This window comes from Jaculus jaculus, chromosome 4 (assembly GCF_020740685.1).
Source record: "Jaculus jaculus isolate mJacJac1 chromosome 4, mJacJac1.mat.Y.cur, whole genome shotgun sequence".
NCBI lineage: Eukaryota > Metazoa > Chordata > Mammalia > Rodentia > Dipodidae > Jaculus > Jaculus jaculus.
In genome coordinates this window covers 98,266,152-98,280,247 of record NC_059105.1, presented here as the reverse complement: position 1 = coordinate 98,280,247, position 14,096 = coordinate 98,266,152, and the positions used below count along the sequence as shown (strand labels likewise).

At 33.1% G+C, this 14,096-nt stretch overlaps 1 protein-coding gene across 1 annotated transcript in view; it reads left to right on the top strand.

The window, feature by feature from the left end:
• The window catches only part of Kynu (kynureninase), a 139,326-nt gene that overhangs the window by 51,561 nt on the left and 73,669 nt on the right, over positions 1-14,096 (top strand). Inside the window, exons 5-8 of the mRNA XM_004651814.3 lie at positions 1,979-2,040; positions 3,464-3,535; positions 4,674-4,748; positions 8,291-8,437. Of these exons, the coding sequence (XP_004651871.2) occupies positions 1,979-2,040; positions 3,464-3,535; positions 4,674-4,748; positions 8,291-8,437 (356 nt within the window). The remainder of the gene's footprint in view (positions 1-1,978; positions 2,041-3,463; positions 3,536-4,673; positions 4,749-8,290; positions 8,438-14,096) is intronic.

The window sequence follows — 14,096 nt, the reverse complement described above, 5'->3', positions numbered from 1 at the left end:
TGAGCATGCCACTGAAAAGACATAGAAACATAAGCCCTGCTTAACATAGGACGTCCTTCTGGGGTGAATAGGAATTTAGAGATAAAACACTCCCATGCCAGAAACATTTTAGGTGATCTGAAATTAACATTATATTGTGTGACAGACTGAACTTTCCTAGAAAGTTACAGTTTTAATACAAATGTCATGCTTATGCTGCAAAAAGCATCTGAACTTTCACATAAAACCTTTTTCTTCTTGCCCCTTCTATTTGTTTCTGCCTTCTCATCATGTATTTTTCAATGTGTCTCTTCTTGTTAATATGCTGTTTGTTCTTTTTTTCTATTATTCTCACTACCAAAATTTGTTAATGAGAAGTTTTCAAAAAATATATTTGTAATTAACAGTGTTAATGATATGATTAGGATAGATATTATAGATAGTGACTTATTTTGGAAACAATAGAAATATGCATATTGTAATGTGGAGAAACAGCTATAATAAAGTAGATGGTGGTCTGTAGAGATGGCTTAGTGGATAAGGCATTTGGTGGCAAAGCCAAAGGACTCAGGTTTGAATCACCAGTACCTACATAAAGCCCGATAAATGAGGAGGCAGAAACATATGGAGTTCATTTGGTGTGTCCATATCTCTCTCTCTCTCTCTCTCCCTCTTTTTTTGTCCAATAAATAAATAAATAAAATATTTAAAAAATAAAGTAGATGGCACTTTGTTTTATGATTGTATTTCATAGATATTCTTACTGTGGGAAAAGGCACATTTCATGATATACAATATAGGCTCATCATATCCAGTATGTATAGGGATGGAGAAAGTTATTGTTCTCATGGTCCCTTGACTTCAGACATTAATCCTTTTAAATGAGCAGGGACATAATTTTTTCACCCATTGCTCACTCACCACTTCTACAAGAAATTGAGAAATATATATGATAAGTGCAACAGGTATTTCTTGACTAAAAGAAAATTATACTCTTCCTTAAGTGGCAACTTTAAAATATTAATTCATCTACTAGACATTGATTTCTCATGGCTTCAAAGAGGACAAACTTATCCTGAAATCTATTAGTTTTATTTTTCTATTTACTTCTGTTCTTTTAAGGTAAAAGTCTTTCAGAAGTATCTTTTAAAATATACAATGTAAGACTGGAATACATTTTACAACATCTGTTACAGTCTTATTAACATCAAGATAAATAGATTTTTTTCTCTGTTTTGGTAATGAGTCATTTTTCCATTTTTAAGAGATAGCATAGGCAGTCAAATTATGGTTATATTAAAACTACTCTAAGTTGTTAAGTAGCAAATGTAGGTTCTATCTCTGCTCTGTCTCTCGTGCCAAACCCTTTCATAATACAAATTAGATCAGCTAATAATGGATGTCTTAAATGTTCATATGTTTTAATAAGATAATACAAGACTATGTCTTATTTATCTCAGTGTATATGATTAATACCAGCAAGATGTAGGCTGCTGTATTTTGCAGTGTAGCTCTTTTTTTTTTAAAATTGCACTGTTGTAACAGTGAAATATGTATGACAGAGTTAACGTCTTTTATTAAAGGTGAATTTGGATTTGATGTTAGGAACAACAAAGTTTAATGATGTGATTGGCCTTAATATCCATTTAGATTCCTTTTCAAGATACATTCAACACAAAAATGTACTCTGGGAATTTTGAAAACTAGCTGGTGATAGGATAAATCATTTTTATTTTGTAGCCCAAAGAAAATGTTTCATTATTTTTGTTTTGTTATTTGTAACATCAAAAGGTAATATAATTTTAGCTAGCTTTATGTGAGACCAGATATTGCTTGGACAAATGAGTCAAGTGGGGAAATGTCCATTTTTTATGATGATACATCAAATGTATCCTTATCTCTAAAACGTCAATATGATTGAATGAAGTTACCAATTTGTTTTCTCCCTACCTTTATAACAAATAAAAAAATATCCAATTATTGTATGCTTATTTTACAGGAGCCAATGAGAAAGAAATAGCCCTAATGAATGCTCTGACAGTTAATTTACATCTTCTACTGGTAAGATACCTTTCCCATCTATGTTTAGAATATTATCACTTACAGAATCAGATGTTTTTCTATCTTTAATTCATAAGCATCTGATAGGTTACTTATTTCTGGATAGTTTGTCAGTTTTTTTTTTTCATTTTTACCAGAAAATGCTGAACTATGATCTAATTGTTTTTCATAATCATGAAAGAGTTGCCTCTTGCAAAGAGCTTTAAAGTAATGAAACATTCTTTCTCAGAACAGAAGAAAAAAAGTCATAGTTTGGAAAAGGAAAACTGCTTATAACCCTAAAAAATAATGAGATACATTTGCTGGGAAAGCATTGAGCATTTGAGAAGAAGCAATTTCCATATGCTAGATTTCAGCAGCATAAGTTTATAGATCAGTATACAGTGGATTAATATGTGAGGAATAGGTTATAATGTTTGGAAAATAAAACTAAACTGGAGAAAGGAGATCTTGTCTTTTAGATGACTTCTATGATTAGAGTACTTCTTACATCTTAAATATTTAATAAATAGCTTTATCTTGGTATAACAAATGTATTCTCAATTTGGGTTACTGTGTCTATATTAATTTAATGATTTGGAAAATATTAACATCATTTTTAAGTATGATTTGGAAACATGTCTTCAAGTTCACAGATACCTGATTTTTACTCACCCCTATATTACTTAGCATATTTTTTTATCAGAATTTCTCATACTTAATATTTTCTTTTAAAAAGTAAGGGCAACAGTTCCAGTTCCCAATTTTGCACAAAGATAATACATGATAATATGTGAAAATTACTTTTGCACCCTATCACATAATAAAGTCCTAGTTATCAGATGCTGTTATTTGCATTGCTATTATTTGTTGTCAATCTTTCTCACCAAGACCTACATGGAGAAATAAAGGGCCAATTGAAAAAATGTGCTCTTTCTTACTGGCCCCTGTTAGAGAGAAGTCTCATGGTAAGGTTAATGTACGTTTAGCTGGCCCTAAAATAAACTGCCATGAAACAAACAACTAAGCAAAACTGTGGAAAGGTAATGGAAACCCATTTAGCTTTGCAAGATACCTCAATATAAATAAGATATTCATTGAACAAGGTAGTTCAGTCTCACACTAAGAAATTACCATTAAATGCTTTGGGAAGATAATTTTTCAATTAACATTTAAATAAAGCTTTAGAATTTGTTTCTATCTGATTCACATTTTCCCTTGAGTTTGTTTTTCATTGATAGACTTAATAAGCCAATATCTTCTACCTCTTTATAATTCACTGGAAACAAGGCTAATTGAAAAGGTACCCCTGACAGATATCTTAGATGTTTAATTAATTAATGCCTTTAAAATGTTGGAGCTCATAAAATGAAAGTGTGGCATAAAGTGAACAAATGTATAAATTGTGTCTTAATGCTTTTTCAATAAATCCATTTCATTGCAGTTATCGTTTTTTAAGCCTACACCAAAGCGGTTTAAAATTCTTCTAGAAGCCAAAGCCTTCCCTTCTGATCATGTAAGGATTTTTTCAAATTATATTTATGCTGTTTCTACTCCTCCTAGAGGGACATATCATTTTCCTGACTCAAACGTTTATTCACTAGTCTTTTCCAAGTAATCTAACAAAACAGAACTGTCAAGTGCTTTTGATTTAAGCATTTTTTATAGATTGTAGATTTATTTCTTTTGTTCAAGTAAAACATGTGTTGAGGGAGGAAGGGATTTAATAAGAACACTGATTTATTAGTCTTTTTAAAGACATTGAGCAAACCACTGGCCTAAATCAAGAGTGGTTATAAATGTTTTATTAATTCATGTTGCTATTTTACTTTATGAAAGCAAATCAATACAACTCCACTGCTTAACCCTTTAGTGTTTTAAAATTGCAATCCAAACTTTTAACTGTTCCTCTGTTTTCATTGCTTGTTGATGTAATTATTGGCACCTTTATATCAAATTTTCATTAAATTTAATTGTCAGTGAGGATTAAAAATGTTTCTTGTAGTTCACTAAAAATCATGAGCCTTAGAAATTGAGTTGATAAGAAAGTTAATTGTTCCAGATTTGCTCACATGTGTACACACACATGCATTACCTATTTCAGTTTTAAACTTATTTCTGTTTTTTTTTTAATTCTGCACATTTGTCAAACTAACATCTATTATTTTCCTAAGAAGGATCAAAATATTAAAATCTTGAAAAAATTCCAGGTACTCTTAATTATTTATTTCTAGGCATATCTTATATTCTCAAAGGTTTTTTTGGTGTCCTTTTACTTTGCTATCTTATCCTTTCTAGGCTAACTTATTTTTATATTCTGTGTTCATGTGTAGCAAACCTACACTACTCCTTGTAATTATTTTTCAAGTTCTGGTTTTTACATATACTAGGAGTCTATTAATATATTAAAAAATAAAACTTTTGTAACCCCCTAAATGTAATTACTACTGCCTTTTCATTTATGTTTAATATATAATATTTTAACTAAGATCAGACTCTTGCACAGATTCTACTGAATCTGGTGTATTACATTTACTCATTGGAAATTTAAGATAGTATGTTTCATTGAGATTTTATAATTTGTGAACCAACTATTTCAAGGTTCTTCTCTGCTTGAGGACTGCATTTACCAAATGAATCCTCTTCTTTTCCAGTATGCTGTTGAGTCACAGCTTCAATTTCATGGACTTAATGTTGAGAAAAGTATGCGGATAATAAAGCCAAGAGAGGTATTTGAGAAAAACATATTCGTCATGCTTGTACTCAGTATTCATATTTTTTTTTTCTGTTTTCCTCCAAAGAATACTATCTTCCTTGCTTTAGTGGAACGTTTAAGAAAGCAGAAGAGATGCATACTCTTGTTACGTTTAGGTCATTTTGTTTAAATAAAGGATAAGTGGAAAGTATATATTTTCATTGTTCAAAGACTAGGCAAATGGAAAGCAACTATTTTTTTTTTTCTCTTAGTAAGCAGGAATCTTTCATAGTGATTAAAGCAATGAGAAGAAGGTGATGAGCTGAGTATATAATTTTTAATTTCAAATGTCATTGTCCATAGTTGGCACTAGTTAACATGAAGCACTGATAATAAAATTGTATATTGGCCATCTTTCATGTCCATTTGTAAAATATTTAACATGTTTTGAAACTAAAGGACATGAGGCAATGAGCTATGGCAGGAAAACTTGGGCTTTCTAACATAGATAATATTCACAGTAGAATCTAAGACTTACTTACTGTACATGTGTCAACAAGAGTTACTTTATTTGTGTAAGAATCCTTCATATTTAAATAAGTAGCAAAGGATACATCTAATGCATCCTTGAGTATATGTTCCTGATCTAAAAGATTGTGCAATACTTTGGGCTAGAGAGATGGCTTAGAATTTAATGGCACTTGCTTTCAAAATCTGCTGGCCTACGTTCAATTCCCCAGTACCCATGTAAAGTCAGATATAAAAGTATGTATGTGTCTGGAGTTTGCAGCAGAAAGAGACCCTGTTGTGTCCATACTATCTCCTCCCCATTCTCTCTTTCTTTCATAAATAAATAAAAATATTTATTTTAAAGGATTGTGCATTATACCTTAATACAGGTATAAACTAAAGTTGTACAGACTTTAGTATACCAACTCAACAGCTTGTATAATTTGGCACCAAGAAAATTATGCAAAATAAATTTGGGGGTTAGGAGAGATGGCTTAGCAGTTAAGGTACTCACCTATAAAGGCTAAGGGCCAAGGTTCGATTCTCCAAGACCCACATAAGCTGTATCACACAGCAGCACATGCATCTGGAGTTCATTTTCAGAGACTCACCCTGCATGCCCATTCTTTCTCTCTCTTTGTATCCTTTTCTCTAATAAATAAAACTTTACAAAAAAAATATAATTTTGGTTTTTATATATGATACCCCCAGGTTTTATGCTAGTGTTGGTAGTACTTGAAAGACTTGTTCTACTGTCTTCTACTTATGGGCATACAATAACAGTAGAATAAAACAGTGAGAGACGGCTGTTTTACATGTCTTCTAAATTGCTGATTTCTAGCTAATATGAGCAGAGCCACAAAGTTTCAAGTTTCAGTGTTATAAGTAACCAGAATTTTAGTCTCAGGAGTTCATCATATAGCTGGGATCAGTCTCATTACTAGGTAATCCACCACTAGCACACACCAATAGCACACAAACACGAATGAGGGCTTTAGATGATCATATTGAAAATTGTGTTTCTTCCTTCTGATCACTGAAGAAATGCGTTAATTTGTATAATACTCTCCTAAGACTATTTTTGAAGTCATAGTTGGCAAACTGTATTTTTTTGCTAAGATTAAAGAGTCCTAAATTTCCAAAGTGTCTTTATTTGCTTGGAATTTTGTAATTACTGAAATTATTTCTTTTGAATATACAAAAAACAGATTTCATTTAAATCAGATTTCAACATTAATCATGTTTTTATTTGATAAACATGTTCCAGGGCTCTTCTGATGTGCATACATGCGCACACACACACACACACACACACACTCACATACAAGAAACAACGTAAGTGGCAACATGAATACTGCTCCCACTGCTGTTCTGCAAACCAGTCCTGGGAAGATGGTGATAGACACTGTGGTCACTCAAACTTCATCACAACAGAGATCCAGAAGTTACAGAGAATTCAACACTAAATCAGATATCTAGCATACCCACCAAGGACCCCACTCAGAGAACATTGTGGAAGAAGGGGAAGAAAGGTTCCAAGAGCCTCAGGACGGGTGGGATTAGCTTGAGATAAAAACCTATCCCCCATACACAGAGTGACTGAGGCCTTTAAGATCCTTCTGTAAATACCCATCAGTCCTCCAAAAATGACCTTCAGTAGATTGTGGCCAGGAGGACTGGGGATATGAGTACAACCTTTTATTAATAAATAAATTATTTTAAAAAGAGTGGTGACAAGAATTTTGAAAACTTAAATGGAAGACTTATGTAAGATTATCTTAATGTTATTAGCACACATTATTAATGTAATAAAGATGTATTGGCCTGCATGGTGTTCCACACCTTTAATCCCAGCACTTGGGAGGCAGAGGTAGGAGGCTTACCATGAGTTCAAGGCCACCCTGAGACTACATAGTGAATTCCAGTCAGCTTGGACTACAGTGAGACCCTACCTCAAAAGAAAAAGAAGAGGAAGAAGGAGGAGGAGGAGAAGGAAGGAGAAGAAGTAGTAATAAAGGATGTATTGGTCACCAAATCATCTCTGATTTACCATTAAAGAAAATTCATGAAAACTTGCTAAGTAAATTAGAAGTAAGATGTACATAAACACTTTTAAATAACTAATTTCCTTCAGCTCAAGCTGCTTCTAATACCAAATCTAGATTCATTCAAACTCTTTGATCATTAGTTGTAATAGGGAGATATGAAGACAGCATCTCCTTGACATTATTAGTTATTTTGATATCTTCTCTTGCATGTTTGTATGTTGATATTTACTTTGAAGATTTGCCTCCTCATTATTAGAAATATTGCTCAGGCTATATTCAGTTGAAAGATGTGTAAGTGATTTTTCTTCTAAACAAAATAACATTAAATTCATAAATGCAATATTAACTTATTATTACTATGAATTAATTTATTTAAGAGAGAGAATGGGTGTGCCAGAGCCTCTAGTCACTGCAAATGATACCAGATGCCTGTGCCACCTTGTGCATGTGGCTTTGTAGGCAAATGCCTTAAGCGTTAAGCCATTTCTCCAGCCCTGTATAACTATTTTGCTATAAGATATTTGATGTAGTTCTTACATTTTTAATATCTTGATGGATAGAAATAATGTTAAACCCAATCTCCAGGTATTCAAATTGTAAAGAATAATTACAAAGCTGGAAGATCAACCAGGCAAGTTGGATTTTTCAGATTTATACTCTTTAATACTTTATTTTAATTTATTAATAATAAAATGTGTTCCATTGCTATATTTCTAAAGAACACTGACATGGAGAAAAGAAATTAACTTTGTTTCTTCTCAGGGTAAAAAATTTAGTGGAGAGCCAGACATGGTGGCACATGCCTTTAGTCCCAGCACTTGGGAGGCAGAGGTAGGAGGATCGCCATGAGTTCAAGGGCACCCTGAGACTACATAGTGAATTCCAGGTCAGCCTGGTCTAGAGTGAGACCCTACTAGAAAAAACAAACAAAAAAGAAAAAAAAAAAAGATAGTGGAAACTATGAAACAATGCATGTGTTATTTCCCATACTGAATATCTTGTACCTAACTTAATTTAGGGGGAAGAACTCTTAAGGATGGAGGATATACTTGATGTAATTGAGAAGGAGGGAGACTCTATTGCAGTGATCCTGTTCAGTGGGGTGCATTTTTACACGGGACAGCTCTTTGATATGCCTGCCATTACAAAAGCTGGACAAGCAAAGGTATGGCTCTATTTACTCCTTCCCGCCTTCATTGACCTCACTATTCTAAAAAGTGGTTCACCTGCACTTCAAGGGAGGTACTTCATTCTATGTATTAAATTATTCTTAAGAATCTTTTTTTCTTTAAAAGGAGTAACTTTTACATTTAAAAACTTTATTAATGTTTTTACTGTTTTTGTTTCTTTCTTTAAGCTACGATTTACCACCTCAGTGATCTCACTTCCTAGCAGCTGCTGTCTCAGCACCATGTTTACTAACGGGGGGTGGTGGGAGGATGCAAGCTTTCCATAGGTGATGCCACTGTGTCAGATAAATGGTGGTTTCCAAGTGCAAGGACTGTTCAAACTCTACCTTAGTACTTAGTCATACTAGAACTTATTCTAAACATAACCCATTCTAACTTAACCCTAGGTATATAAAAATGGAGAAATGCAGATTCCACCAACAGATCCTATAGAGTTATCACTAGATAGCCTTTTACTTATTTTACTTCAAGAAGACATTTTTATTAATTTTTTTTAAATTTTTTTAATTAATTAGTTTTGTATTCAGCAAATACACTCAGTTTGGTACCATTATTAGGTTCATCCATGACCTACCCCCTTCCCTTGGCCCCTCCTTGTTGAGGTATATGGGTCATGCATTGTGGAGTTAGCCCACAGTTATGGGTAGGATAAATATCTCTGCATATCATGACCCAACATGCAGCTCTGACTTTATTTCCACCCCCTCTTCTGCAAAATTTCCCTGAGCCATGGTGGGTTCATTTTTGGTCTGCTTCAGTGATGAGGTGTTGGGGCCTCTGGGTCCCTGGCTCTCTGATTTGGTAGGAGTTGATTTTTTTCTGTGTAGAGCTCCTTCCCTCTTGTGCTGGTACCTGGTTCACCTGGAAAACAGCATACTTGCTTGTTTAGCCAATTTTTCTTAGTTTCAGCGGGGGCCCCTATGAGGTATGATGGGGTGGCTCTTTCCTTAGGATCTACATCTATCTGAAAAAGAGAAGCAGATTCTCCAATGGAGAGTAAGTTAGCACCAGGACAAATGAGATAACCCTTCATATATATATATATATATATATATATATATATAGAGAGAGAGAGAGAGAGAGAGAGAGAGAGAGAGAGAGAAAGAGAGAGAGAGAATTTAATATGTGTAGACCCTCTTGTAGCCCACGATTGATGGTAGCTTGATAATGGAGAGTGGGCTTATGTTTGGATATGGTTCTGACTTGTTTCCCAGCTCCAGCTATGGGTCCCATACCACTGAGGGGATCAGTTAGCCTAATCAAGAGCAGTTGGTTCCTCACCATGGCTGTGTGCCACTATTGCACTTGTGTGGGCATCACAACAGGTTATTTGTTGCTAAGTAGGTTAGACCATGAGCTGCTTGGACAGATATTGGTCATTTTCCCCTAGTGGCCCATATAGCACCTACCTTCTGGCACTAGACACGCTGACTGTCTGGGGACTGACTCTCTTCCACATAAGGAAGACATTTTTGTTTTTAACAATCTTCAAGTATACTCTACTGCCTATAACAAGAGTGTTTTGTTGTTATTGTTTGGTTGGCTTTTTTTTCCTACATGCTATTAAATCACATGTACACTATGTATTCTTTGAAAATTATGTTTTTTGTATGTATTTGTAAAAATGTTTTTAGTACTTTTTTGTTTAAAAGGGGTGTAAATCAGGGGAGCACAATTCAGTAGCCTTATAGTAGATTTAAAAGTTGTGCTTGATTGAGCAATCTAGCCATGCATTAAAAAAGGTGACAATACAATTTTATTCTGAACATTAATAAATTATAGGATTAATATATAATATGTATATGTATATACATATATATATGAGAGCTAGCTAATATATACAGTTACAGAAGCTAATGGATGGAACTAATGAAAGAAATTTAGCACTGTTATCAGCAGTCTTTAGGAATTTCCAACTACGACTTCCAACTGGTTTGATGGATGGCTGTGAAAGTCATGCATTACAAAAGATATGAAGATAATGTCTTCTTAATTTAGATATTAAATGTTAAGCACCAAAATAAAAGGAGGCCAATAAAATGATTATGTTATGCAAGTAATCAGCAGCCCAAGTTCTCTTAGTATGCAAGCATGTCTCATTAACCTACATAGAAATGATACGGAAAGATAGAAAAGAAAGATCGTGTGGTAAGAAATCTTGGTTAGGTCATTTGATTGTTATATGACTTTGTTACTTGACTTTTCCAAGTGTCTGTTTTTCAAAAGTGCTAGTTTGTGATGAATATCTATTTTGTAAATTCAGAGTGAGAGGTCAGAGTACAACCCTCTCATGGAAGCCACACATTCTCCTGTTAAATGATGGGTCCTTACCCCTTCTGCTGTCTTCAGTGAATAGAAAATTAGAGGGAGTGGTTCAGATACACACTTTATTTCCCATTAAAAACTGAAATAGGTTTCTTCATTTAGGATTCACATTTAATTCTTGTTAAGTACTTTGGTTGCTAAAACCAATCTCTAAGTGTTTCACAGACTGTCATTCATTGAACAAAAATGTCTAATAAGTCAAATTCTCATGGAATTCTCAATATAGCAAGCAAAAGTAAAAATGAGCTGTTCTAATCTAAATTAAACTAAACTGATATCATAGATGCTATGGGAGTGAACTGGGGATAGGGCAACTTAAATTTACTCATTATCTAATTCATTTGAACAAATGTTTACCCTCATGCTACAAAATGATCTTCACTTTCAACAGGAGTTGAGAAATTAGGCTAATTTAAAATTAGACTTACATGATTCTCTTGGGTGGTCTTTGAATATAAAATAGAAGAGAAAGACAGAGATAAAATTAAATGTGTCAATCAAGAACGAAATAGAAAATTCGGGGAAAATAGCTCAAAATGATCACTTCTAAAATTAAATAAGTGGGGAAAATTTATGGAAATTAGGCATGTTAGCAATCAAAACTGATGATGACATGGAGCAATGAAAGACAATAAAGTAAAAACCTCAGAATCTGTGTATAAAAACTTCAAAATCTTGTGATAAGAAAGACAGACATAAATCGTGAAGATAAATTAACTAAAGAAATTAGCACATAACTAAAATAACAGATCATAAATAAATGCTCCAATGAGTTATTTGGGATTATTATTTTTTTAATTAATGTACAAATAACAGGACTTGTTATGACATTTTTATATGTGCATGGTGTATTTTGTTAATATTGTCCCCCTTTATTTCCTCACTTATCTACTTCATCACACATGAACCCCTCCCCTACCAAAGAGACTTGCTTCTCCTTGCATCTGGATTCGACATCTAACATGAGATAAAAACATGTATTTGTCTTTCTGAATCTGGATTATTTCTCTTAAGATGATTATCTTCAGTGAATGTGTTATTTTGCAGTTGCATAAATGTCACTACAATCAAAAAAATATAACTTTCCCAACACCATGAGTCTTCAATTGTGCTTTTTGTAAGTTTTCTATATTTTTTTTTTTTTTTTTTACCAAGAACTAGCATGAACTTTAATGACAAAAGAGAGTCAACAGTAAAATAACACTATTCGAATTACCTAACAAGGATTTAAAGGTAGCGTTCACAAACATGCTTTGGTGAGAAATTACAAATATACTTAAAATTAATAATAAAATAGAAAGTCCCAGCACAGAAATAGAAAGACCAAAGAAATAAAAAGAATATGAATAAATTGGGAATGGTGACATGGGCCTATAATGTCAGCCCTAAAGATACTGAGGCAGGAGGATTGTGAGGTGGAGGCTAGCCTGGAATATACCAGAAGAACCACTATGTCAATGAAATGAAGCAAAACAAGGAAGGTCTAAAGAACTCAACAGGAATATTTTGAACACGAAAATATAATACCTGAATGAATTAAACAATAATTGCAGCTCAGTGGATGGGCTCAGACAATGGAGACAGTAGAAAGGAGGGTCCAGGACTTGCATATTAGAAATGACTTACCCGTATAAGGCAAGGGAGAGAAAACAGACCAAAAATAAAAGTGGGTAAATAGTAAAGTCTTTTTACTTCACAGCCATGAAATGCTCATAGGACTTGTTCTCTTTTTTTTTTTTTTTTTTTTTTGAACTAAAAGATTCCAAGGTTTTATTTTGATCCATGTCAGGATAATCATATCATTGGTACTTTTCTTAAATCTGTGTATTTTTTAAATAAAAAAAGGAAAACCCAAATAAGTGAGTTGAAACCCGAAATCCATTTAACAAAATTTGTGAATAGGATACAACATAGTCATAAGCTAAAAACCCATTTTTCAATCCCTTCCACATCTGTTTTAATGATGTAATTTTTTTTTTTAATTTTTTTTTTTTAAATTTAATTTATTAATTTTCATTTCAGTAAATACAGGCAGTTTGGTACCATTATTTAGGCTCATCTGTGATCTACCCCCTCCCATTAGACCCTCCTTATTATTGAAAATGGGTCGTGCATTGTGGAGTTAGCCCCCAGTTATTAGTATGATAAATGTCTCTGCAAATCATGACCCAACATGTAACTCTGACATTCTTTCCGCCCCCTCTTCCGCAAGATTTCCCTGAGCCATGTTGGGTTCATTTTTGGTCTGCTTCAAGTTTTCTATATTTTTGTCTTGGCTTTTTGACATGTAGTAACAAAATTCCTTAAATAAATTCTGATATAAGAAAATACCATAATGATATATATATATATATATATATATATATATATATATATATATATATATATATGTGTGTGTGTGTGTGTGTGTGTGTGTGTGTGTGTGTGTGTGTGTGTGTGTGTGTGTGTGAGAGAGAGAGAGAGAGAGAGAGAGAGAGAGAGAGAGAGAGAGAGAGAGAAAGAAAGAAAGATTAAGATATATCTATCTATATATATATAGATATCTGTATTTAATTTCTGTATATCTGTCTATCTACCTATCTAAGTGACAGAGAGATTGTATGTGTCCACAAGGTTAGTAAATCCAAAATCAGGATCCTGTAGATTTAAGGTTTGGTGAGGACTTGGAACCTTCTTCAAAAGTGGCCCCTGTTGCTATCTTCTCACATGTGAGGAATGGTCAGTTTTCAGGAGGGCATTAATTACAATCATGAATGACAAGTTCTCAAGCCTTTGTTCCCCATTTCTTAATACTCTACACTGGATATTAACAACTTGGGTTAAAAACTTGTGAATACAACAATATTTTGATCATAATGCCTCCTTTTCAAATTATCATTATCCTAACTTCTAACATCATAGGTCAAATATGTCCAGACATACTTTGTATGAATATAATGTTTGCCCATTTAGATGTAAATGCAAACATTTTTGGATTTATCATACTTACTGTTGTGTGCATAAGATTTATTCATCAATGCTACATTTAGCAGTAGTACTGCATCTTCAGTTTATTTTCATTATAGCATATTATTAAACTGTATGAAATAGAGCAGTATTTAGTGTTCCCATTCTACTTCTATTTTGTTGAAAATTTTCATATGTGAACATATTATACTTTGGTCATATTCCCATCCCATTGTTCTAATTAAGCTAGATATTTGGATTTTACTTCATTTGAGAGCTGTCACAGTAAATACTATTCTGAATGTTCTTATAAATTCCTTTGAGTAAACATTCAAATATATTCAAATATATAAAAATATATTG